The following is a 27,869-nucleotide window of genomic DNA, read 5'->3' as shown; positions in this document are numbered from 1 at the left end:
ATTTTTATCTCTTTGCTTATGTTACCCATTTGTTCTTGCTGTCTACTTTTTTCCTTACAGCCTTTAGCGTATTCATCGTTATTTTAAATTACCAGTCTGATAATTCCATCCTTCTTGCCATATCTGAGACTAGTTCTGATGCCTGCTCTGTCTTTTCAAACTGTGTTGTCTTTGCCTTTTAATATGCCTTATAATTATTGGATGAAAGCCAGATGTGATGTACTGGGTAGAGGAACTTCAGTGAATAAACCTTTAGTGAGATGGTGGTGAGGTGTATGTGTGCATGTGTGCATGTGGCAGGGTTGGAGGAGGATTGTGATAGCATTCTGTGGTGCTGTGATTAGGTCTCTGTCATTCAGTGAGTCTGTGCCCCTGGGCTGTGACCTCCACAAGTGATTGTCTGTGTCTTCCCTCTTGTGGGACAGGAGTGCAAGGGGGGGCTCACTTTGAATTTCTCCTCACTAAAGGGAACTGCTAGAGAATGCCTGTTTCCCTGCCCTCAGACCAGTTAGGCTCTGATACAATAGTTTCTATTGAGGGCAGACCTTGTTAAGAACTGAATGCTATGGTATATTTCAAAAGGGGCACTTTTTCTCTACCTCTGCTGGAAGCAGGTAGGGATTTTTCTGTCATTCTCTCCATAACTTGGTAGAGTTCCTGGAGGTAAAACTCATAAAAATGTGGAGCCCCCTGACCCACCCATGACTGGGCTCCCTGGAGTTTTTATCTCAGACTTGTCTATACTGATCCTTCAGCAGTTGGTCAATTACAGATCTGGCTTTCCTTCCCTGGAGGTGTCTGTCTGCTGGATGAATTGTGATTCTGTGTATCTGCATGTCTGTTTTTCTAGCTTTGGGGGCAGCAGTTTGCTCTGTGATATCACTTCCCTGACCAACCTAAGAAGAGTTGTTGAATTGTCAAGAATGTGTTTTTCCTTTTCATAACCTCTTGTTCTCATTTTATGATTATAGAATCTTCAGTTGCCTTGAAGATACCAATTCTTTTATTTGATCGTTGTAGTTTTTGGACCATTTCATAAACAGTGGTGCTATTCCTTTGTCTTTCTCAGTTGTACCATGAGATTTTGTTATGTAACTATTGATCATTATGCATTCATACTTAAGAATTAAGGATGAATTATAAATGGCTTACTTTTTCTGGAGTGGTTAGTAGAGGATTGTTTCTGCTATGGTACTCTTCTAAATGAGAAAGTCGACTTTGTGGGGATGTGTGGTGATGTGTGGGGCCTGATAAGCTTTGCCGAGGATGCAGGGCCTGAGATGTAGCTGTTAAATCAGCTGCCCTTTCCTTGTATGTTCAGCATGGAAAGGGAGGGGGAGGGAGGGGATTCCTGGCCTGGTGCAGTACCAGTAGAACTTGATCAAATTTTGTATTTCCATGTCTGCTTTTGCATTTCTGATCCCTCATTCTCGTCTACTTGAAACCTAGAGATGTTCCAGGGATGCTTCGGGTAGATTTGCTCTCCGTTCAGTCTGTATCTTACTGTCATCCATGAGCTGCTCACTTCTTTGAATGCATACAGATACGCTAGGTGAAAGTGGGCAAGCATAGTTCTCAGCATCAGGGCCGTGTCTTGCCATCTTTATCTGTGAACTAGAACAGACAGTCTTAAACAGACCAGTTGGGCATATATCTTTTTCAGTTAACTTTTTCAAATTGTTAATTATAACTTTTAAAATTGTAACTTTTTAAAATTGTTAAGTACAGAAATTTGTGTTTAAAAAATGGACACCTTAATTATAAGGCCAACGAGAGAGAATTTTGCAGATAACCCAGAAAGAAGCCTTTCTCCTCCACCCAGAGGAACCTTGTTCTGAGTTTATGGTAAAAAGTCCTTTGTTTTCTTTATATTGCTACTTAATGTGAGTTTTAATCAATGTAGTAAGTGCTGTTTTTGCTGTATTCTGCAGATTTTGATAGATTTTCATTTTTTTAAATTAGAAATAGTTGAATTTTCATTGTGATTTCGTATTTGAATCATGGATTTTTTAGAAGATTGTTGTTTAATTTCCAATACTGGGGTCTTTCCAAATATTTTATTATTTATTTCTAGTTTAACTCTGATGTGGTCAGAGAATATACTTTATATGATTTCAAGCTGTTTTAAGTGTATAAGAGTTTGCATTTTGAGTAGCATATGGTGCATCTGGGTTAATGTCCCAAGTGAACTTGGAAAATATATGTGTTTTTGGCATTATTGGATTAGTGCTCTATATTATGTCAACTAATTCAAGTTCAACTATATTAGTTGAACTTGAATTAGTTCAAGTATATTAGTGCTCTATAATTCAACTATATTAGTGCTCTATAAATGTCAACTAATTCAAGTTTGCTGTTTGTGGTGGTTACGTTTTCTGTGTCCTTTCTGATTTTCTATCTACTTGTTATATTAATTACTGAGAGAGAAGAATTCAAATTTCTAACTATAATTATGGATATGTCAATTTTTCTTGTCACATCTACCAGTTTTTGCTTTATGTATTTCAGTATTCTGTAATTAGGTTCATATACATTTAAGATTGTTATGGCTTCTTGCTTAATTGACCCTTTTATCATTTTTGAAATGTCTCGAGATCCTCAATAACTTTGTCCTGAAGTTAATTTGTCTGATATTGTCTCTTCCTTTTTTATATAGTCTCTTAATCGGAGCATTTAGACTATTTACATTAAATGTGTTATCGTTGTTGGGGTTGGAAGGTATTTTTGCTGGATATGGCATTCTCAGTTCACAAATAGGTTTCCTTGATTATTTTAGCAACACCTTAAAGATTTAGTGCCCTGTCTTCTGGCTTACATTATTTCTAACAGCAAATCTGCAACTGGTATTTTCTGTTTCCCTATATTTAATGTGTCTCTTATCCTTTGGCTGTTTTAAAAATACTTTGTCGGTGGTTTTCAGAAATTTGATTAGGATGTGCCTTGGCATGGCTTTCCTTGTTTTAACCTTACTTTGGCAATATTGATCTTGTTGGCTGTGTGGTTGTATTTATCACATCTGGAAAACTGTCTGTCGTTGGTTTTTCAGATTTTTTTTCTTTCACCTCTCTGCTCTTTCCCCCTATTTGTGGAGTCCAGTTTCATTTTTCCCAATTTTTTCTTTTTTGTTTCATTTCGGGTACTTTGTATTGCAACATCTCAGGTTCACTGATCATTTTATCTGTAGGGTTTAATCTGTTATTAATCACATTTATTTTTTTTATTCAGATCATGTATTTTCTTGTTTAATTTGTTTCTTCCCTCATGTTTCTATTTTAAGTGTTTGTATTTTACATATTTGAACATATTTATTTTAGTTTTTTTCCACCTTTTTGCATGCTAATTACATTGTTTTGGTCATAACCCACTTGATTATAGGGTTACAGTCTGCTGCTGTGCTGCATATCTAGTAATTTTTGTTGAGGAGTTGGACACTTGAAATGTGAAGAGTTGGGCTTTTGTTGATGTCCTTTACCTTGTGTTCCCCAGCTCCAGTTTGACTCTCAATGTGGCAAACCACAGCGTTCTTGGTTTCATGTTGGATCCTCCACAATTGTTTGGAATGCAATTTGGGTCGATGCAGGACTACTGTGTGGCTTTCTGCTCCCTGGTCATAGTCCTCTGCTGCTTGTTCTCTTGATATCTGGATCCAGATGTTTAATATCATTTGTCCTGATTTTTAATTGTTTCTGGCAGGAAGACAAGTTCTGTAACTTTTAGTACTTTAGGGTTAGGATTGTCATTTTTTTAGTTGCAGTTTTTGTTCACATAATTTTGGTTTTGTATTCTGTGGCCAATTTGGGAAGGTGAACTGTTGTCTTTGTCATTTTATCTTGCCAGTACCCCTTATATCTCCCTTTTAGAAAGTTCAGTAAACAAATCACTTTCTTACATGTTGGCCGTTTACAGTTTATTTTTATCTCATGCTTTATATAGCAGTTAATTTTTTCTTGAGTTTGATTTTTTAAATCTAGTTTTCATTGACTTATGCTCACTTCTCTTTTAGGCCATGCTGGTGTATCTGCAAGCATGATGAAGAAAAGGACGTCCCACAAGTAAGCAATTCTGAAACTTGCTTTTAGATAGCAAGTTGTGGACTTTGGTTATATGGGCGGGATATGAGGTCACCCATGTAGGAGGTCTTGGCTCACAGCAGTCGGCCTCACTGCAAGCTGAGTCGTGGTGTAGATCATATTCCTGTATGTTCCCTGTCCTTTGCCTAGCCTAAGTGTGCCTAGATCGTTCAGCCTTTGAAAGCCTCCAGGCCATGATTTTCTCTCCAGCTTGATGGAGGCTGGACTAATAGAAGTAGCAGTTGTGGTAGGCTCATGGTGAACCTCTCCCACTTCACTTTTGGAAGGGCTGCATGCTCTTGGTCTGCAGGTTCCTCTCTGGGTCTTGGATCTGCTGCTGGATAAGAAAGGAGCTCCTTGCAGACAGAGACCATAGCTTATGCTTGAGGGCCTGGTTAGCATACTGCCTGTCGCACTCATTGCTTTACAACATTTCAAATGAATGAGGAGCTTGTAATTTAGAGAAAGCATATGTATGTTGAAAGATAATAAAATATCCATGTATTTTAGGTGACAAATGTGTTATAAGTACAGAATTCTGTAGGTTCCAGACTATAGAAGCCATTTTTTTTCTCCTCGAAATTTTTTTTTGCATATAATTATGTCCAAGGAGAAAATTGAAATACTGTCTTAAATAATATCTACCTGTATTGTATTAAATTTAATAGCATTCACAAGTATCCACTAGTACTGGTGACTGCTACTACGCCATGGAAGCTGTTTTAGCAAATTAGTTCTGATATTATGAGTCTTAATCATGGATTGTTAAATATGGAAGAGACCCTTCTTGACCCTAGCTCCTTTTGAGCCCCTCATTATAGCAGTTATTTCCAAATTATTTTTATTGAAAGGCTTATGCCCCTTGGTCACTGCACGGTAGTGGCTGAAGAATGTGAGAAGGCTCTGGGCTATTGAAGAAGGTCTGCATGAAAAATAGCGCCTTTCAGTAATTGTTGATGATTAAAGCAAACCTGTGTCCATTTAAATGAATACATGAATATGTAATGTAAATGTCTATGATATTCAGTTCAAGAAATGACCTGGAAAGTAAAAATGTGAAGGTAAGTATGCTCTTGTGTCCCTGAGGTTTGATAAAGTACTTCTCAAATTTCATTTCATTTCCCATCACCCTCATGACTCTGCCATATCCAGTGATGTGATAACCATTTCTTGGCACAAATAGGAGATGATAAAAACAAATTACACATTAACTTTGCAAGACCAGAACAGTTCATGCAAAATAGATTTTGCCACTTAGGTTAAAATAAATGGCTTTGAGGATGTAACGTACATTTTGTTTTATCTATTTTTACAAATTTCCAGATAGGATTTTATGCATTCATTGTTCTGAGCTCTTGGGCCTGTTTAATACATTTCGTGTGAGAGAGAGTTCATGTGCTTCATTCTAAGCTATATTGTTCTTTAACTGATGGCTTTGAGGTACTAGTTACTTTTTTCCCCTAAAACGCAAGGAATAAATACATGCCTGTTAAGTTTTTGCAGTTCATATGTGTACCAGCTACAAGGATCGTCCATTCTATGATGTGAGGAACTCAATCCATTGCTTTAACAGGAGGTGTGCTTGTCTCACATACAGATAAGGAACCCTTGAACATGTTACTACATAGCAAAAGGGAGAAGTTGAAATGAAAGTAAAAGTACCAGTCATTTTTCTATTTTTTTCTAATCTCATTACAAATATGAAGATGGGTAGAGCAGGAAAAAAGACTGAAACAAAGGTTTCTGCATTTCACCAATGGCGGCTCTTGAATACTTGCCTTCAGAGGGTTAGTCAGAGTAGTGCTGCTGGAGAAGCCCCTGTCCAAGAGCTGACTTTATAGTGGGAGCCAGATGGGCTTAGTGGTGGGCTCAGCAGATTCCTTCATTTGCCTGGAGCTCAGTTTACTCATGGTTCAGATCGTTGGTGTTGGACATAGAACCATGGAGTTTTCAGCCTTCAACATAGAATTCTTTCTACAAATAACAGTCATAGAAAAGCAGAGATAGAGCCTCACTCTTCCCTTGCTGCCATACTGTGGCTGTACCTGTGGTAGTCTCTCGCTGCCCATGTTAGCACAGAGGGACTGAGCAGTAATTCCACAATCAGATGCCTCTGCTTGCTTGCTTGAGAATCAGCAGGAATGCCTAGGAAATGATTGCAGCAGAGCCATTATTCCAAGAATGGCAGCTCCTGCCCTCGTGAGTTTCAGGAGAGCTCAGGGAATGGAGTCTGAGGTGCTTGGAGCAGTGCCTCTGCACCCAGAAATGTTACATAGCTGTGTCTTGTTTTGTTTTTAAAGTAAATAGAAACAAACTTATGTGCCTCTTATGACCAGGCCCCTTGCTGTGTTTTGAGGACAAGGAGATTGAGAAATGAGTCTGCATGGAAAGTACATCTCAAAAGGAAAGTATAGTTGTAGGGAGAGTCTTAAGGTGAATTTAGCTAAAAAGGTTTGTTTCTGTTTTCAAGTAAATCTGTTTTTTTTCTTCCCTAATGTGAATAGTCGATAGATTTCCATTTCAGGGTACTGATGGAGGGTGCGACTTGGCTTTGGTCTATTTCCTGCTAACATGCATTTAGAAAATAGACAGGAGCTGTTACTTTTACACACTAAGAGGTATTTCCAGGGAATGTTTTCCTTCCATTTTATAAGACACAAATCCTTGTCACTGACAAAGACCGTCATTGTACCCTTCCTCTCCCTCTTCCTCATATACCTGTTATGATTTCATGGACTTTTCACGGCATCTCTGTCAAATAGGAACCATGAGCCCTCTATGCACTATGCACAGAGAGATTAAATTACTGTATGAGGTTGTACAACTAAGAAGTGACTGAGCTAGGATTCAGAAACAGGGCAGTCTCATTCTAGAACCCTTATTCATTACCACACCATATTTCTTGAACTGCATGTTTTGTTGTTTCATATCTGAAAAAATGCAATATTTCAGTCATAAACACATATAATAGATAACTATTAGAGCGAGAGTCTGAATGAAGCCTAATGTTGACAGTCTTAAATTTGTCAAAACTCTTTAATCACCTTGTAGTGACTGTTATTCACACCAGTGAAAGTGAATAGTGCTATGGGAGACTCTCCGGGCACTTGGACACCTCCTTTGGACATCTCGGGTATTCTCAGAGTGCACAGTGTACAGACAGAGTAATGAAAGAAACCATAGTGATCAGGGTAGAAAACATGACTTTTTTCTCTATCCTATTTTTATAATGTCACTTGAAGTTGGAATAACAGTATCAGCTATAGAAGTTTTATCAAGCAACAAGTACCAGAAAAGCATTTTTCCCCCTCTCTACTTGCTGGTGTGTATCTTGCAAAAAGACAATTATTTCGATTTAATCAATATTTTCTTCTGAAATTAGCTAGAACACAGAAGAACAGCCTTTATATCACAGTACTAAATAGAATAAGGAAATAGAATAAGGAAGATATGTCATGTATGACAGGTATGGCTCATAGTAGAATTGTGTAGTTGAAAATTTTAACAAGTATGGCTACCAAATAAGATTTTTAACTACTGATGAGGAATAGTGGTCAATTTACGTCATTAAGGGAGTCTAGATAAAAGACTAAAGGTCTTTCAAAACAAGATTTCTTGATGACAAAATAAATAGAACAGTACTTTCAAAACTTATTTAAAGTATTGAGAGAAGTAGGTAAATGTCTCCTGCACTCTCAGTTTACCCTTTGGGGAACATGGATGTGTAGGAATTAGAGTTCTAAGTCAGTGCTACCCAAGGTGCGGTGCCTGGATCAGCAGGAGCAGTGGCCTTTGAAGCTTGTTAGAGAGCCTTTTGGTCCTTCTCTACACCTAGAGGTGGAATCAGACACTTTCACCAGCTCTCCAAGTGATGGAATGTATACCAGAGTGAGAAGCTCTAGCCTAAACCATCATCATGGCTGATAGCTGAGGCACATCAGAGAAGTCAGGTGGTGTGAAAATTAGTACACACAGTTACAGCAATGAAAGGAGTTTGATGCTGTATACTCAGTCACCTCTTACTCCAGGTGCAACATGCAGAAAAGCTATTCTTAACCATCAGTTAATCCCTGATCAAGCCATATACCTTCCAGTCACTTTATATTGTTATAGTTTCCTTGGAACATTTATTTCAAGAAATAGCTTCTGGAGATAAACAAGGAAACCAATGATCAGTGTATAATTCTGGTTTCTCTGCTTTTATCTTTGAATTGTTTGGGTCATGATACTTGCTGGTGTGTATCTTGCAAAAAGACAATTATTTGCAATTATAGCCTGTTATTTGCACTTGGCTATAATTACAGATGATCTCGGTTGAATGAAGTATCTTGGTGTTTGTATACAATATTGCTGTTTGTTTATTGACTACCTGGTAGATAATAGTTAACATTGTAGTCTTTCCCAAGAAAGTACAAGAGATTAAGGGCTGTTAAAAATACATATATCTAGAGAGAACATAAATCACCATATTCAAGGAGCCCCATTTTAAAATAGTTACTTTAAATTGTTAATCTCATGTTTCTGTGCTGTTTTTAGATTGCACGGTCTAGAGATGACTAAAATATGTTTATGTTCTTTTCATACCTTCTTTCTATTGTTTGTTTGCTTATGTATGTAGTACAGTGTTTGAACTAAGTAAGCTTTAGTTTTTATTAAAGTTTTTTTTGTTGCTTTTTAAATCTAAATTAGCAATTAGAAATTAAAGTAAAATGTAAAAACTTGTTTAATATATAATCTCTAGAATAGTAAACAGTATTATCCTGAATCCCTATCACCCAGCTTCAGTAATTATCAATATTTGCTCAGTATTAGATAGTCTTACTATATTGTTGTTTAGGGAACCTTGTCTTCAGGTAGATGCTAGCTGGAAGAAAATTAACAACTTATGTATTTCTACACTTAATATTAAACAATATTTACTATTTTAATATATATTTTAAAATATTATTCTTTGTACACTTTGGCTGCAAGAGGATTCAAGGCCCAGTGATTGGAAAGCTTGACTAATGATTTAAAAAAGTAGTGTATTGTTCTAATTACCCGTTTTTACCATCAGTGTTCATTGGGAAGAAATCTGTCTTGGTTACCTCTGCCTTTTCAGTTTACGTAACTTATTTATTAAACAAATTGGATAAAAACAGTGTTTATACTAGATCTTCTTTTAGAACTAGTGAAATGACATTCTAAAATTAGAATTACCCTTGACTAAAGAAAGGCAGTAGAAATAGAATTTGGAATTGATAACATTAAAATGTATAATAATTTGTTTTTATATATAATTCCTTCTAGAATTGAAACATTCATGGCATTAATTTAGCAGTAATTAAAATTGTGTTTTATCCGCGTGTAAAAGTGAGATACTTGTTATGTAGAAAATTTTGAAAACACACGTAAATACAGAGGAAGATAACCTAATTATTTCTGATGCCATCATCGAGAGATTATAGCCGTTAATAATTTAATATATATTTTGAAAGTTTTCTACAAATCTGTATGGATAATTGTGTGTAGAAATTTTCCATGTCATGTTTTCTTCATTTGTGGGTTTTTTAAATGTCTTTAAATTCTTTTCCTTGATTTTAATAGCTATGTAGTTATTTCATCATCTATTTACACTATTATTGAATCAATGGGACCTGTTGTTGAACATTTTTTATTTCTGGTTTCTTGCTGAGAACATCGCTGTAGCTATCTATATCTTTGTGCCTGTCCATTATTTTCTTTCAATAAATTCCTAGATGTGGAACCACTGGGACAATGGAGTGCCAAATTTTTACTAGGAGGGTTGTGTCTGTTCTCTAGGCACATAGAAAATAGTACCTCACTGTACTTTATCTTAAATAGCTCTTCAGAATTTGCAGTTTCTTTTATTGGCATAGAAGGGTAATTTTACCAACATACCATTACCACAACACTGAGAAATTTCTAGAAGGCATAGAGCAAATGGGGACAGATTTATATAAAAACTAAGGTGAGCTGAGGAATGCTCAGCCCCTTTGAGCTGAAAAAGACGACCTCAAAAAGTGAATATTCATACTAGACCCTTACTGTTTAGGTCAGAGGCAGCAAAGGCTGGCCACGATTGCCAAAGTTATTATGGGTGAGAAACCAGCAGTGTTAGTGAGGCAGCAGTTGCTTGCCTTACCTCCCCTGACTTAAGGTCTCTGCTCACTCCCAGCTGCTCTGCAACTGCCTGGGTCATGGTTGCTTCATCAGAATCTCCACTTAACTGCTCAGATGCCAGGACCCTGACATGGCCTAAAGAAATACACCACAGCAGCAGATTTCACTCTGTCTTGCCTTGCATTTTAAATACGAACATCAGAAATCATCAGTTACCCGAGGAGCACTTACAGCTCGAAAAGAAGTCATGTGGAACAGGAGACCTAACCAGAAATCAGCAAATGTGGAGAAAACCACCACTTAGATGACAACAGACCCAGCATAGGTAGAGCCGAACACAAAAAGTTCATAAGAGATCAGGAAAGGAAGTAAAAATCCTCAAGGATCAGAGGCATGTTAATTAAAAAAAAAAAAAAGTTAAGGAAACGATCAGTTTGTAGAAATAAAAAATCCTATTATATAAGATAATCGATAGGCAGAAATTGAAGCCTGTTTTACCTAAAGAAATTCAAGAAAATTTGAGCCAAGGAGTTCTTGAATAGTATGAGAGGGAAGTTGAGTCACAGAGGATAGATCTGAAAGTGTTAGCGTTCATCTAATAAGAATTTCAAAAAGGGGGATGGAGGTGGAGAACAATAAATGTGGAAGATGATTTTGCACAGCTCTCTTTAGATTGATCAAGTGGTAGTGAGGGATCATTAAAAACATGTAAGTTCTGGTAGCATTTCAGAATCCAGGAACAAAGAAAATTTTAAAAGCTCAAAGAGAAAAACAGGTTACCCTCAAAAAAAAAAAAAAAGGATTGGATTGGCATCTGTTACCTAACTGGGAGATAGAAGAAAATGAAAATGCTTTTTTCCCAGTAAAAGTGCTAAGGGGAAAGGGTTTTGGAACCTGATTTGTAATACCTAGGTTATTCGGGGATGAGGGCAAAATAATATTTTGATGCTTGCAAGAGTTTTAGAGTTTACATTTATCAACCCTCTCTGAACAGTGCATGTATATAGAAAGACAAAATAGACATGAGAACAAAATATATGAAAACATTAGGGAGAAAGCAACAAAAATCCTTCTTTGTTTATTTCTAAATAAGGCATCGTTTGTATTCTTAAGATAGCGAAATGAAAAATGATTTAGAACAGAAGCCTAAATTTCAGCAGTGATAAAAATTGGCCAGGTGGATTTACTTATGTGCTAACATGTTTGCTTTTAAAATTTTTATTTTACAAAGAAATTTTTGTTTAGTTTTAGTCTTGCTTGGTCTGGGGAAGGGAAAATGTAAGTTAAAATGTGATATTTCAAAAGTTAGGAATAATTGCTGGAAGACTAGAAATAAGAGCTGTAGCTTTCATTAGATGCTTTATTTGGTGCAAAGAAAACCCCACTCTGAATATACAGATAAAGGAAGAAAGCTATGAGGAAATGAAAGTATTGCAAACAAAACAATGTTAGAATAGACCCAGGCATTATTATCACAGCAAAAGTTGATTAAAATTCCCGTAAAGTGAGGAATTAAAATTCATGCAAAGGGAAAAAGTAGGGTGTCTTCACAATTAAAGGATATGGGAGCCACGTGAAAGGAGTTGCCCACTGGCCATATTTGAGTCCCTTGTAAAGCTCAGGAGAGAGAGGCAAGCCTTGTAACCACCATTGGAGGCAGCCAGGATGAAAACTACTTGTTCTGAAATGTGATTAGAGAAGCATCAAACATCTCCCTCTTCCAGAGCCAAACAGTACAGAAGAATGCAGCTAATGGATGAAGAAAGGATGAGTGACTGAACTGGAAAATCGGTGCTCTGAGTCTGCCAGTTACCCTTTTCTGCTGTCACTGGCTAAGTCTGTATTGGTCTTGTTGAGAACCACGGTAGTAGAAATTTCATGTCTCTGAATCTAGGATGGGATCTTTTCTTGATTGTAGTCAGTTTTCTCCAGAGAGACTGAACCAGTGGTGTGCATGCATGTGCAAGTGTGTGTGTGTGTGTATATAGAGATTAGAGACCCAGGGAAGAGCCAGGGTTGCAGCTGGAGTCCAAAGGTAGAATTGCCTCTTCCCTTGGGTAGACAACACTTTTTCTTAATCCTTTAAGTGATAGAGGCCTACCTACATTGTGGAGGGTGGTCTGATTTACATGTTTTTCTACCCCCCCCAAAAAAGCCCTTTACAGGAAAAAATTTAGAGTAATGACCAAATAGCTGAGTACTGTGGCTCAGCCAACATATTAAAAGTCAACATATTAAAATTAACTGTCACTGGTGATGATGCCGTATTTGCTTGTGATAGTAGAATGTCTGTGAATTACAAAAAAGGTGCATATGACTGAATTTCTTCCTTGATGAGGTTTAGGGACCAAGCTCTGCCTTTGCTGTGAAGAAAGCCTGATCCTGTATACAACATGAATCACTAGGACTTTTGCTTAAAGATCAAAAGAAGATAGGTGATTTGATTGTCTCTGAAGAAAAATATGCTAAAAATGATTCCCGTATTCTAAAGGGAAAATGTAATTACTGTCACCATCTCTTTCCCGCAGATGATCAATTGGATGTGGTGGCACATTCTCAGGGAATATGAAAAGGTCTTGAATTTCACTATCTTTCAGGGTTTGAGTAGTAGTATAGTTGCAAGTTACAGACTTGATAGTGCCTCTCTAAGCTTTTTTCTCTTTACTGTTCATTTTTTCCAGTGATATAGATCGGTTCCTTCCGTAGAACAGTATTGAATTTAGCTCTTGGCTCTGTCCTTTCCTCTTTCCATTGAATGTAAGGTAATTTGTTTCTTGTAATATTCTTTTGTTCAACAAGCTACTTTACATGTTCTACTTTACATATTCTTTCCTTCCGTTTTCAGAGTAGTGTTTTAACCCTTTTAGAGCAGATAATAGTTACATACTATTTTATTTCTTGTCTCCATGTTTGTTCTGCAGTTAGATATATTCATGGTTTACTATTGGCCCTATTGTGAAACTTAGTTCTAAGTGTTCTTTGATTATCTGAAATTCTTGTCCTGTAACTTCTGCAGGAAGCATCTGTGAGAACAGTGTTCCCCAAATTCTTACACATTGACACCGTTTTGTGTGTGACCTTTTACTTTGAGGTCAGAATTCTTGGCTGATTACAAAACCTTTGGCTTACGATTTCTTACCTGACAACCTTAATTTTGTCACACCGTTGTCTTGTGGCACACAATGTTGTCACATTCTGTTTTCCTTATATATAATATAGTTCTTGTCCTGGATGCTCAAGAGATGTTATTTATTTTAAAGTCCATTTGTTTTACTAGAATGTCTTAGTGTCACTAGTTCAGAGTCAGTTTTCACAGGAGTGATTTTGTGTATTTAAATTTTTTTATTTCAGGAATTTTTTCTTGAATTTATTATTTTTTATTTCTTTGATTTTAGTTTTTGGGTAATTCTGATAGACCTTGGGATTTCATATCTGTCACCATCTTTTAATTCTTTATTTTTTGCCCCATCTGTCTCCTTTTCATCATCTATTTCCCTTATGTGCCCCATGGTGTCTGTTTCTTCTCATGTTCCTCTGTTTAGTGTTCATTTCTGAAAAGTGTTCAAAGCATTACTTGTTTGCTAAACTGTGCCTAATTTTCCTCATGCCTTATATAGCAGTCTCATTTCTGATGTAAGGTCCTTTTTCATGGTCTCTCTTGTTTGCCTAACGTTAAGTGGTAGTTAACTCTACCTCATGGACATGCGTTTTGGGTCTGCCTCCATTGCCAGTTGGTGCATCATTCTAATTGTTACAGTATTGTCCTATGTTGGTTCCACTATTATCCTTTCTTGTAAATGAGAAGGGTAAGACTATTCCATTCCAGGTCAACTGTCCTCTCTGCAGAGCTCTCAGCTCTCTGTTTACTTACGGCATACTTAAAGTCTCTATATGGTCTCCTCCATCATACCTTTTGCGGTCTGCCTCCTTTGAACCTTGCCTTTTAGCCTCTGAACCTTTTTCCTTTGGGTTGTGGCCCTGGCCTGTTCATTTAAGATGTTGTCCCCAGCAGTGTATCTATCCTCAGTGCAGGCTCTGCTGGGTGTTTGCAGAGCCTTAAAGGCTGGGGCAGCCTCAGCTTTTTCTGGTCTTCTCACAGTCCTGCACGGAACCTCGTGAACCCTTTTCCAGTCTAACTAGAATTTTCTTTCTGGGGTGTTCTTCAAATGGTGTTCCCCATCTTGCTTAGGTAAAGGCCCAGATCATCTAATTCCAGGCTTTATCAAGGTAGCCCAAATGATTTGCTACAGCTTGTTCTCTTTCACAAACTCAATAAATTTACCAAATGAGTCTATTTAAAATGTATATAATTGTAATTCTAAATATTCCAGCCTATAAAACTTTTTTTTTTTTAAGTTTGTGTTTATGTTAGCTGTTTATCACTTTTATTCATGGTGTACCAAATGAGAGCTTTATGCTCATAAAGTGTGGGAAGGGAATCCTTTCTTGTTCTTTAAAATTTCTCATTCTTGGCGTATAATAGCATCCAGGTTGCCATAATGGCTTAGGCATTCAGCTTGTATTCAGGCCAAATCTTGTCCCCTTTGGATATCAGTGGATATCTAGGTAAAAATTATTTTTTTCCTGATAACAAGAACCAGGTGTATTATCTGTAAACATATAGATTTTTCAGTTGTTAATAATTTAGAAGGAATGTAGTTTGGTGTTGGTCCAATAATTTTTAATATTATTTGTCACAAATTTAAATGTTTAAATATATGTTTTCAAAAGAAGTAATGATGGTATAATACATGGATATAAGCCAGTCTGGACTCCAGTTTAAGAAAAAAGTTAAATGTCTAGCTTATTCTTACCATTTAAGCCAGTGGGGGCAAAATTATGTGAGCATTCAAATGGATGAAATTGAATAATTATAATTTCTGACTAGAAAAGGATTTATATAGTATAAAGCCATATGTATGCATGGCTAATTGTGAGTTGATTGAATTAGGAAACTCAGCTGAAAAACTGATGCTTATTATTGGGGCTTAAGTTGCCACAGACCAGTCAAGTTTTTCTTCCTATCCAAAGTTAGGGTGCACAGGAAACTCCTCCTGCCAACATATTATGTATACACATGGTGGTAGAAAAAGGCACCACCTGTGAGCCACACTGCATGGCTGTGGGACTGGGCAGTGGCCACCTGGAGCCGCCTGCCCGAGTGGCAATATTAGCCAGCACAGCAGGGGTCATCTAGTGAGAGCATGCTAGCTAGCAGCAGTTGTGTTAGATCTAGGAATGCATACCTTTGAGCTGATACCTTACATGTGTATATGTGTGAATATAGAAAACACCGGAGCAGTGTGGGGCCGAGCAAGCCTGTGTCCCAGCCTCGGCGGAACATCGTAGGCTGCAGGATTCAGCATGGGTGGAAGGAGGGGAGTGGCCCTGTCACCCAGTGGAAAGGAACCGTTCTGGACCAGGTGCCTGTAAACCCTTCTTTGTATCTTATAAAATACGATGGATTTGACTGTGTTTATGGACTAGAACTTAATAAAGATGAAAGAGTTTCTGCACTTGAAGTTCTCCCTGATAGAGTTGGTAAGTTCTCTTTACTATTTGCGCGTTATATGCTTTAAAAATGATTGTTGAAATGGATGCTTTCTGACTATTCTTTTGCATTATTGATATTTTAATTTTTATCGGAGCACAAACACTCCATATTTAAATCAATCATTTAATACCACACAAATTGATCAGTAGATACTTTAAAACTATAGTTCAAGGAACTGTGGGAGATATAAATGTATAAAATTGTTCCCCCAAATGTTTACAATTTTAACATAGTTATTTCTTTTGTTCCTTTGAATTTTATTTAACAGAAACAGAAGCACTCATGAGTGAAGTAGAAGTGCTAATTTTTTAAAAAAGACATTTGTCTTAAAATATGAGGACTGGAGAAACCTTATAATCAGTAGGAATCTATGTAATTTCCCAGTATTAAAAAAAAAGAAATGGAGCTTGTTATTTTTACCTACTTCTTAAAAGAGTGTAGAGCAGGCCTGCAGAGGGCTGTTGATAAACCAGTATGGAGGCCACACTCCTGACCACACAGGTTGTCTAGAACAGCCCACTGCCCTCTGAAATAATTTGTACACCAAATTTTGAACCGCTGTGAGTTCCATATTGGAAATAGGACAGCAAAGACCTCTACTTGCCTCATGGTGTTCAGGCTAAAAGCAAATAAACATGTAAAACAAAATAACTACAGATAATAGTAAATGCCATTAAGAAATAAAACTGGATGAGGCGACTGTGACTGGTGGGGATGCTTCCACCAGGTGGTTCTGAAGAGCCTTTGAGAGCAGGCTCCTGAAGGTATGAAGGTAGTGCATGGCTGGGATGGGGAGAAACAGAGGTTGTCCTAGGAAGGATGCCCGTGTCGCTAAGGTGTAGTCAGTCATGAAGAAGGTGACAGAACAGGAGGGAAGAGGGCCAACAGGGGAAGATGGCCCATGAGAAGCAGTTTGTTTTTCAAATTATGAAAAGAAAGCACTGGAGCATTTTAAGCAAGTAAACAACACAATCTGGTATATCTGCCACAAATATCACTCTGGTTGCTGTAGAAATAGATTGTAGGAGCAAGAGTAAAAACCTGTGCCTTGTATAGGTTAATTTCTTAGTTTCAATAAATGAACTGTGGCTATTTATGTAAGATTATATATTAATATAAAGGGAAGATGGGTCAAAGGATATATGGGTAACACTAGTAGTTTTATCACTTCTTTAAGTCTTATCTCAAAATTTAAAATAACTATTAAGAACAAAAAATGTTTTATACCTCGATCAATCAAACAATCAAAAGTTCTAATTTAGATAAAATACCAAGGGCAGATGAATTCAAAAAAGTAAAAAGGAAAAACAGTCTCAAAGTAACTGACCTGGGACAGTAGAATAGTTCCTATGGAATCAAATCTGGGTTGGCTCAGCAATATGAGTTTTGTTGTCCTGAAAATCTGCCAGATGACTCTGATGTTGGCTAGTGTATCATGTGGACAACATTCCAGATAGTCTCCTTGCATATGTTCAGTTTTCACAGTACATATTTAGTAAAACGTTTTGTAAACCATTGTTTGCTTTTTTTGTCCCCAGCAACATCTCGAATCAGTGATGCGCACCTAGCCGACACAATGATTGGCAAAGCAGTAGAGCACATGTTTGAGACCGAGGATGGCTCTAAAGACGAGTGGAGGGGAATGGTCTTAGCACGTGCCCCTATAATGAACACATGGTTTTACATCACCTATGAGAAAGACCCCGTCTTGTACATGTATCAGCTATTAGATGATTATAAAGAAGGAGACCTTCGCATTATGCCTGATTCTAGTAAGTATGGATTGACAACTTTTATTTTTGATGATTCAAAAGTAATTTGAATTTTAGAACAAGTTATCTGATTATTTTGCAGATATATTTTTTATTTTAATTATTAAGAATAAATGATTCTTTCAGTAATACACCAAATGTGAATTTTTTTTTTCTTTGCCAAGAGCAATTTATTTTCTGTATAGATTGACCTGTTCGGACATTGGACTTTCTTATGAATGGAGTATATAATACAGAGTCCTTTGTGACTGGCTTCTTTCACTCAGCATTATGTTTTCAAGGCTCCGTGTCGTAGTATATGTTGGTACTTCATTTTTTATAGCCAGAAATAACTCCATTGTATGGATGCTGTATTTTGTGTATTTGTTCATCTGTTGATAGACATTTGGATTGTTCTCTACCCTTTGGTTATTATAAAGACTGTTGCTATAAACATTGTGCAAGTGCCTGAGTGGACACGTTTTCACTTCTCTTGGGTGTATACCTAGGAGTGGAATTGATGGATCGTAGTGGTCATTCTATGTTGAATTGTTTAGGGAACTACCAGACTAATTTCAACACTGTTGCACCATTATACATTCTTGTCAACAGTGTATTTCTCCATGTCTTTTCAACACTTATTGTTATCTGACTTTTTGATTCTAGTGGTTGCGAAGTGATATCTCATTGTGATTTGCTTTGCATTTCCCTGATAACTAAAGATGTCAAGTATTTTTTCATTGTTACTGGCCATTCGTATGTCATCTTTAGAGAAATGTCTGTTCATGTCCTTTGCCCTTTTTTTTCAGTTGGGTTGTCTTTATATTATTGAGTTGTAAGAGTCAATATTCTAGATATAAGTCTCTTGTCAGGTGTATGATTTGCAGATACTTTAATTCTGTGGTTTCTCTTCACTGTCTTGATTGCATTCTAAAGTCCATTTTATCTATTTTTTATTTTGTTCATGCTTTTGGTGTTATATCTTATAATCCCTTGCCAAATCCAAGGCTATAAAGATTTTACTCCTTTGTTTTCTTCCACGAGTCTTAAGTTTTAGCTCTTACATATAGGTCTTTAGCTCTTCTTAGATCTTTATGTTTTGTGTTAATTTTTGTTTATGATGTGGCTTAAGGATCCAACTTCATTCCTTTGCATATGAGCACCATTTTTTGGAAAAACTATTCTTTCCTCTATTGAATGGTTTTGGCACCCTTATTGAAAATCAGTTGACTGTAGATGTATGGGTGTACTTCTGGACTTTCTATCCCATTCATCCGTATGTCTGGTTATGCCAGTGCCACACTTGATTGTATTGCTTTGTAATAAGTTTTGAAATCTGAAAGTGCGAATGTTCCTATCCACCCTCCCTCACCCCTTGAATTGTTTTGGCTTTTCTGGGTCTCTTGCAATTCCATGTGAATTTTGGAATCAGCCTGTCAGTTTTTGCAAAGAAGTAGCTGGGATTCTAATGGAGATTGTATTGAATCTTTAGATCAGTTTGGGAAGTATTGCCCTCTTGACAATGTTAAGCCTCTGGCCCATGAGCATGGGACATTTTTCTGTTTGTTTATTGAGATTTAAAACAAATTTTTTATTAACAGTGTCTTGTTTTCATAGTACACACTTTGCACTTCTGTTGTTAAATTCATTTGCACGTATTTTACTCTTTTTGATGCTATTGTGAATGGAATTATTGAGTAAGCCTATTCTTTTTTAAACTACTACATAGCCTTTCCTCAAACACATGGAGCCCTGGAACAGACAATTGTAATATCAGCAATGTGACAGAATCTCTCTCTCTCTCTCTCTTTTTTTTTTTTTTTTTTAATATGTTCTTCCTGTGAACAAGCTAGTCAGTGAACCTACCTACTCAGGTCTTCATTAGGCCCTGACTGTTCTACCTTCTGAAATTTTTTCCATTACATTTGTGTACATTTATTATAAATGCAAAATGGAAAGTATTCATATAGACAGGAATTATCATGAAAATGTTCCTTAAAAGCATTTTTCCAACCTACATAAAGTTGGTTTTTTATTTTTTTTTGGTAGCGCTATATCCAGTCAAAGTAAATACTGTGAACTTGGTAATAGAAAGTGTGAGGTCATTTGCACATGCTTCCTCTCCTCTCCCAACCATGTCTTTATCCTCTCCCCTGTCTTTCATGAAACTGCTAAATATTTTTATGGATAGTAGTATGGAAGCTTATTTATCATTAGTTATACTAGTGACTCAATCCAAGAGCTCTACAGTGGCCTCTTCTTTGCTCATGTTACTGCAAAATGTATGGGGATCATGCTTTCGGTATTCCTTTGTGAACATGAAGGGATTATGCCGTGTGGAATTCTGCTGCTGCTGCTGGTGCTGCTGCTGCTGCTTGCGGGAAGGGCATCTTTGAAGAGATTTCAGCTTAGGTTTCCTCATCACTTCGCTGTTTAAAAGAATTACTGGTGACATCATCCTCAGCATTTTAGTTGTATTGTGTGTGACTCTTAGAATCAGAGATAAGAATAGGGTTTGGATTGTGTCATTCAGTGAGAGAATTTATTGTAATCATATAGAGGCAAACTACCATTAACATAAATAAATAATGATGATCCAAACCAGGATACCTGTGAGAATTAATGGTACACTGCTAATCATCGTGCTGGGACAAGTGGCATAAGCCTGGACTGTCCTGGGCAAACCAGGATATCTGGTCTCTCTACCTGAAGGCCTTCTGCTACAACAGGGCCTACATATGGGGTTTCTTAAAATAGAATTGTTAACTGCCTAGCTCCATCCCCCTTTTTTTTCTCTTTTACTTTTCTTTGTTGTTGTTGGTAGTGATAGTTTGCTCTCATTTCATGTATATTCGTAGAACAGAATTCCTGTTAGGTCATAAAGCGGCTTTTTCCAACACATATTTCCCTGGGGACCTTTTAAAAAATACAGGTGCTTCAGCCATTCTCAGAGATTCAGTTTTAAGTTGTCTGGGGGTGGAGTTCACTTAGCACATATTTTTAAAGCATGGGAAATCTCTATTTTGAAATTGGCTTTAGGAAGATGTGTAATGAAATGAAGTTGAGGAGAAAGAAGCCTTGTTCACAGGATAAGACAAGGAATACTTAGATATTTTAAGTACGTGGCATATTCTCAGTAATCCCAGTAGGTATTATCTGCTTTAAAATCCTATTTTAGAGTAACTCAAACTTGTTTTTAAGAAGATATATCCTTATTTAGATTTTTTTCTTGGCCCTTCTTTTAGTCCTTATCTCCTCAGGTAGTTATAGCCATAGTTAAACATGAGCCAAAGGAATTTGGTTATGATTTTCAAAATTGTTTACATGTCTAGATCTCGGGTTGGCATGCTGTTTTTGTAAATGAAGTTTTACTGGCACACGGCCACACCGTTCGTTTATAATGTCATCTATGGCTGCTCTCACACCACAAAGGCCTAGTAGTTGATACAGAGACCATGTAGCCTCAAGCCTAACGTATTGTCTGGCCTTTGAAGAAAAAGTTTGCTGCTCATGGTCTAGATAAGATGACTTCAGAATATTTAAAAAAGAATTTTTTAATTATTATTGAAATAGATATATATAAGTTGGTATGTAACTAAAATTTGACTTTAATTTTTTTTTCCCCCCTCTTTACATATAGATGATTCACCTCCAGCAGAAAGGGAACCAGGAGAGGTTGTGGACAGCCTGGTAGGCAAACAAGTGGAATATGCCAAAGAAGATGGCTCTAAAAGGACTGGCATGGTCATTCATCAAGTAGAAGCCAAACCATCTGTCTATTTCATCAAGTTTGATGATGATTTCCATATTTATGTCTACGATTTGGTGAAAACATCCTAGATGTCATCATGAACTTTGCCAAATTTGTGGAACTATTAAATGTATAATTTGTAGACATAAAAGACTTGATTGCTTTCCAGTTTAATGAAAGCTTAAATGTCCCTGCGAACCCACAATCTCTGCCAGCAGAACTGGTTTTGTTCTGAATAGTACAGATTTATGTGAACACAAAGCATTTTGTGTAAGGAACTCCTTCCTCTTAAAAAGAAGTCTGTTTGGAGGGGAGTTACAGGCAAGTTTGGTGAAAGTTAAGCTAGTATCATAGTTGAAACTGTAATAGATCTTATCCATTTCCCCTTCACTCTTAACATTCTCTTATTCTGCCACAATGCAAGCATAGTTTGGTATTTTTGTTACTGCTTTTTTTGAGATATATATGTATCTTATATCTACCTATCTATGTCTGTGTGTATACATATATAATATATATATACACACATAGATCTATGTACACACATACACATATACACACACACTTCATTGGCAGTCCTTTCTTTGTGGATTGGGATGGGGGTTAAATAATTTTCTCCAGTTTAACAGGAGTGCATGACCCAAGTCACTTATATCTAATATATTATTGCTGTTTATTTAAAATTAAATTTGGGCACAGGAAGCACAGAGGGGATGTTCAGCTTCTTTTGAATGTCAGAAGTTCAGAGCACCTTTTCAGTCTGGAGGCTTTAAACCATAAGTCCAATTATGAATCACTTCTCAACAGTTAATGACCCACAATAGAATTTTATAGAATAGTTAGAAATCTGTAAAGGCTGCCTTTAAGTCTAAGCTTTATAAAATTTTTTGTTTATATTTTTTATCATAAATACTTTTTTTTTTTTTTTTTTTTTTTTTTTTAGCAAAGCCCAGGTACTTTTTCCACACAGTATAATGCCGGTGAATTTTGGACAGCACATTCGGTCCATTATTCGTACAAATCAGTAATCTGGATTTTAGTACATGGATTTAAAGGGCAATAGTACATCAGTCATTTGAGTAAGTGTATTTGGTAAGTTCCTGGAAGAACATAGTGCTTTTATATTAGAATGCAGGTTTAAGAATAGCAGTATTGTCCTCTAACAAGTTCTCTGGGACATTTTTATTTTTATTACTGTTATTACTGATAAATGATTATGGTCCAAAGGCTCCCCCACCCCTTCCCAGCTTTTCCTCACAAAGAACGTCTAGACAAATACCAGCTGAAATCTGACACCTTTTGAGGTGCTGTATGTTCTTGCTCACAGTGTGCTGCTGACATGGATTCATTTCATGCAGTTGGACCCTGCCACACCAGGGTCAGTCGCCTGCGCTATCTCGTAGATGTGACTGATAGCTGCCCTTAGCCACAGAATCCCTTCGTGGCTTATTCTTGCAAGGTGGTTTTAACCAAAAAAGTGGTTGGTTTAGCAGCAAAATGCTTCTCTGTCACTTGGTTTGGATAAGTCCTGGCGATTTGAAAGCCAGGAGAAATGCCATATGTGAAACCAGTCTTTTGTGGAGATTGGAAATCTTATCTGAGATTTGGGCAGAAGGCTAACCACTTGTGCTGTCAGTGAAACACCAGAGCTTCCTTGCCACCTCCATTGTGGACATCTTTGATGTTAGAGATTCTGTAGTTTCAAGGTCTTGCTACGCATGGTCCACATGATTGATGCCCATTTTCGCCTCCAGGAAGGCCGTGCCTTGTGCTGTTGGATGGTAACCCCACGTACCGTGTACATAACACACCCCATTTCTCTGTAGCATGCCCAATGCCTCATAGTAGGCAGGCAAGGGCAAGCTTCTCCATGCAGTGAGTACCCAGGTTTTAGATGCTCCTCCCGTGCTTGAACAAGTGTCAAGCTGTCTATCATCCGTTTTCCTGGTGGCTCTTGTCAGAGTCCCTGCATGTGAATCTCAAGGCCAAGCCCAGGCCTCCAATCCCGGGTGGACCTGTGTGGCCCAGACTGTGTCCAGTGTGCGCACTGGGCAAACAAGCACAGTGACTTTGGGCTGAAAAACAAAGTCCTTTGAAAGTATCCTGAGGGTTGGATCAGTTGAAACATTTCTAGCATTACTTAATGACTTGCATTGTGGTTTTTCTGCAAGTATCTTGATAGCAACTTCAGTACCACATAATCTGCCACTCTAGATGAATGTGACAAGTGATTATCATTATTTTAATTATTCTATTTGTTGCCTTTAAGGCTGGAGGAAGGGGAAAGGGGTGTTTTGTTTTTCCATTTTTTTTCTAATATTTTTCCTTTCAGTGGCTTAAACCACACTTACTGATGCTGTGACTAATTCTCCCTAGCCAAGTATTTCAGGCTTCGTTTTAGGCTCATGTTTCAGATCTGCATGCACTGCTTGCGTTTTCCTGGTATCTGAATGTTGGTTCCTTGTTTTAGGAATCCAACATTAATTTCCAAAATTATCATGGGACTTGTGACAACACAAGACATGAATCTCTGTATAAAATGTATTGGCCTTCCTCATTGACCTGCTATAGTATTATTGTGTCGTGTGTGCGTGTGGGTGATGTCTGGCTGCCACGTAAAGCTTCAAAGGAAAACCTTAAAAGCAGACCATCCTTTTTTGCATGCTCTATTCTAAGTAGAATGTTCAATGTAACTAACAAAAAATGCATGTTGTAGATATTTAGGTTTTTTGTTTTCTCTTTGTTTTTATTTGTTTTCAGTTTTCTGTATATTTGCTTACTGTGCTGTTGTAGTGGTTGTAGGATAAAATGCACTGGTGAAGCAAATGTAGTGCCAACAGAAGGTGATTTTCCAGTCGTACGTGTCATGCAGCATTTGAAGGGACTGTGCATCTTAAAACAATCACAGTTACTTCTAAACCGGATTTTATTTCTATTGTTTTATGTGCCAAACCCCGAAGTGCATTGGGCTTGAATCTCTGAACGTCGTAGACCCATTAGAAGACTGTTTTGATTGTCACAAATTGTAGTGCCTGAAAACATTAAGCTGATTGTCTTAAAATAAAAAAAAAAAAGTTCTCCAAAGACAAAATAGGAACAATTATTAATAACAAAATAATTATGGTCGAAATGTTTGTGGTTCCTTGGAAATGCTGCGCTTTTTGTATTTTCCATCATTGTAGTGCAGTTTGAACGAATGTGTATAGTTCAGAGGTCTTTGTGTTCGCATCTTAAAATTAGGTAAATGACCTCATCTTTCAAGCTTGAATTCATTTTTAATTTTAATTTTATTTTATACAATGTGTAGACAGTTCCCTGTTCTCTGCATTTAGAAGTATAAACAATATAAATCTGTTAATTCTGTAAGTAATTTTTATAATTATGATGTAACTCTATCCTATCCTTAAAACATTTAAAATAAACCCTTTATGTGCAACTTTTGACTGTAAATTTTGTGCTCATGAGCAAAATGTGATGTGTTAAACCTGCTTCTGAAAAGTTTTTAAAGTTTTACTTTAAGATTTTAAGTAACCTTTTTACCCCTTGTCACCACATGTAAATGTCAGAGATACATAGAAACAAATAGAATTTTTATTTGGATGATAATATTTAATAATACCTGAAAGGAGAGGAGGCAATAATCAATATCCCAAATATATTATATAGTTCAAAATATTAAAGTTTGTGACTTGCCATTAATGAGAAATTTTAATTTATCATAAAATTTTTAACTTAATGAATTGTTTTAAATAGAATTAAATGTGTATTTTATACTTTCACAACTATTCTTGCTTTGTATACTGCCTATGATGCTTTATTAATTCTTAAACACCAATCCATGAGATTCCTTAATAAAAAAATCTCCATTTCTCAGTGGTAAGGACAAAGAAATGTAGGTAATACTGTGACCTGTGTATACTCTATATTTTATCTTCCTGGGTAATTTTCATCAGGTAAAAAGTAGAGTTTGTAATGTGCCTTTAATTAGATTTTTTTTTTTTATGTTCCCTTTTTGAGTTTTGCTGAAGGATTCTGTGTAAGGCCAGGATAGGTCGCCTTTCGTTCTTGCGGGAGTGGCTGAAGGAGGTTTATCTTGTACATCCCCTGCATTGGCCAAGGGGATTCAGGGCTGCCTTTCAGGCTGGGGTGGGAGGAGCTCCAGACAGGTGCCAGGAGGAGATAACCCTGGAAGCACAGGTGCTTCCACTGGGCTAGATCTTACAGTCATCTTATGGTATTGAAGGTACAACTCAGGAAATATTTCCCCAAAGAAATAACAAAGCAAATTTAGTCTAAAAGTTGGCGGTTGCTGACTGCTGTTTGAAAACTGATGAATTGGTCAATTTAAAGTAGTTACCACTATTGGAGAACTGTAGGGATGGGCCTACCTTTCCATTGTTTCTTCTCAGTACAGTCACAGCTCTGTGGTAATAAAAGCACTTGCAAATGATTAGTAAGTACCGTGCCAAGCACCTTCCACCCATTAATTCATTTAATTCTTTATCCTATGAGGAAGGCATGATTTTTCTCCATGTCGTACATTTAAGGAAGGTGGGGTGGGGCTTGAGTATCTTGTCCAGGATTACAGAGGTCATCAGGACTTGGATACTCAACACTGTGCGCAGCCTCCAAGCTGCTGTTAATGCTTCAGAATTAAATTACCTACTGGAATGATTTGATAATTTTTTGTAACCTTAATTATGAGTTGATAGCAGAAAGTGTTATTTCCAAATTTCCTTTAAAAAGTTACATTAGTCACTAGAATATAGGAATTTGTGTCTCTCTATCATAAGAATTAGAACCCAAAGTTATTTTTTTCCTGGAAAAAATAAGTCTCTTATTTTGGAGAGAAATTATGCTGAAGAAATTTAAATAATTTTCATTATAAAAATGCAGATACTATTTTCTATTTCAAAGATACTTTAAACATGTCATTAAATTAATATTCTTATAAAACCACAGTCTTATGCACAATATTTCCAGTAATCAGTTTGTCATGTATTTGTAAGTTTTTAGGCTGCTGATTTTCAGGGAATTCGGTGAGTCTTTATTTATCCAGACTTTCTGAGATAGTCCCTGTTTATCCTTATGTTGGCCTTAAAACTCTTAAGTTTTGGTAACTCAATGGGAAATGGTTTGGGGGTATTGCCTTGATACCTCATTTTGCCTAAATATGACATTGCATTTTTTCTGCTTAATTTTTATGTGAGGGCACTGGACCAGGTGGCAGTGGTGACACTGAAGTACGGGCGAGCCCTTTCCATGCATTTCTTTACATTGGCCATTAACAGTGAGTAGGCTGCCAGCTGCATTGTAGGCATGTTCCTGCCTCCACTTTTATCTTCATTCTCCATTTCTTTAGTTTATGCTTGAAAATTCATGCTCTGGGGGAATGTAAGCTTGAAGTACCATGTGAACTACCTAAAGTCCTTTATAGGATTGGTACATAATATACAACTTTATAATTCTGTCTTCATGTTGGGACCACTGAAGCAGGTTATGATGTGAAAAGGAAGAAGGAAGGTCTTTAAAACCTTGATGTTAACATGAAGAGTTATAAACAACTCGAGGTGAAATTCAGCATTCTGAATTATCTTCAAATATAGATCGCAAAAATAGCTTTAAAGCTTTTGCCTTGAATTTGTCTCAAAGGATTTACAAGAAATCTGGTAGTTACTATCCATGCTCAGTGCCACGAATATGTGTGATAGGCTGTGGGCATTCCCACTAGAAAAAGGAGAGTGGTCCCTGGTGACTACGGCTTTTTTTTTCCTGAAAATTGTTCTTTATTGTGTACTGTTTACTGTGTGTATGTCTGTCATTTACTAGGAATGTTACTTTACTAAAAGGTTGCTTTGAGTTGTCCTGTAATACTATGGTTAAGTAGTTCTTAAAACCACTGGGTTTGTCTTACTATCACAAATCTGATTTGTCATGCTAGGAGGAACAAGATTGTGGTCTTTTTCAGAACAGTCTTGCAGGGGAAAGCAGTATGTTTAACTCTGAAAAACATGTCTGAGCAAATGGAGTTTACAGTCTGCCTCATCTAACAAATGGAATAACTGCTTTTGAGCAGTTCAAAAGGGGAGAGATCATATTAGTGCACAGGAAACTTAACACCTGTTACCAGGTGTCCATTTGTTTAATTCATACACATTCTTAAAAAATACGGAAATGTCTCAGTCATTGCCACTGGCCCTTTTTTGTTTGGTAGTTGTAAAAAGGGTCTTGTTCTGTTTAATCAAACGTGTGAGGCAGACCACTGAAAGAGTGCTTTGTAATAATAGGCATACCACGTATCAGTCAGCTCTGGCTGCTGTAACAGACACCACAGGCAATGCATTTTAAACAACGGACATTTATTTTCAGTTCTAGAGGCTAAAAATCCAAGGTCCAGGTGTCACATAAGGGTCGGTTTCTCCTGAGACCTTTGTCCTGGGCTTACAGATAACTGTTTCCTCCTGTGTCCCTACATGTCCTTCCCTCTGGGTATGGGTGTCTCCTCCTCTAATCCAGTAGGACACCAGTCGTATTGGATTAGGGCCCACACTTATGACCTCATTTTAATTTAATCATCTCTTTGAAGGCCTTATCTCCCAATACAGTCACACTCTGAGGTG

General features: G+C 37.0%; 1 protein-coding gene across 3 annotated transcripts in view; it reads left to right on the top strand.

Annotated features, from left to right (window-relative positions):
- Positions 1-24,699, top strand: part of SPIN1 (spindlin 1) — a 59,123-nt gene extending 34,424 nt beyond the window's left edge. For all 3 annotated transcript variants that reach the window (XM_011372374.2, XM_011372376.2, XM_011372375.2), the window contains 4 exons: positions 4,004-4,052; positions 15,481-15,734; positions 17,286-17,519; positions 21,139-24,699. In XM_011372374.2, coding sequence (XP_011370676.1) covers positions 4,004-4,052; positions 15,481-15,734; positions 17,286-17,519; positions 21,139-21,338 — 737 coding nt within the window. In that variant the 3' untranslated portion in view covers positions 21,339-24,699. The remainder of the gene's footprint in view (positions 1-4,003; positions 4,053-15,480; positions 15,735-17,285; positions 17,520-21,138) is intronic.
- The last annotated feature ends 3,170 nt before the right edge of the window (positions 24,700-27,869 follow it).

Source organism: Pteropus vampyrus, unplaced genomic scaffold (assembly GCF_000151845.1).
Source record: "Pteropus vampyrus isolate Shadow unplaced genomic scaffold, Pvam_2.0 Scaffold205, whole genome shotgun sequence".
In the NCBI taxonomy this organism is placed as follows: Eukaryota; Metazoa; Chordata; class Mammalia; order Chiroptera; family Pteropodidae; genus Pteropus; species Pteropus vampyrus.
This window is presented reverse-complemented; position numbering and strand designations above follow the sequence as displayed.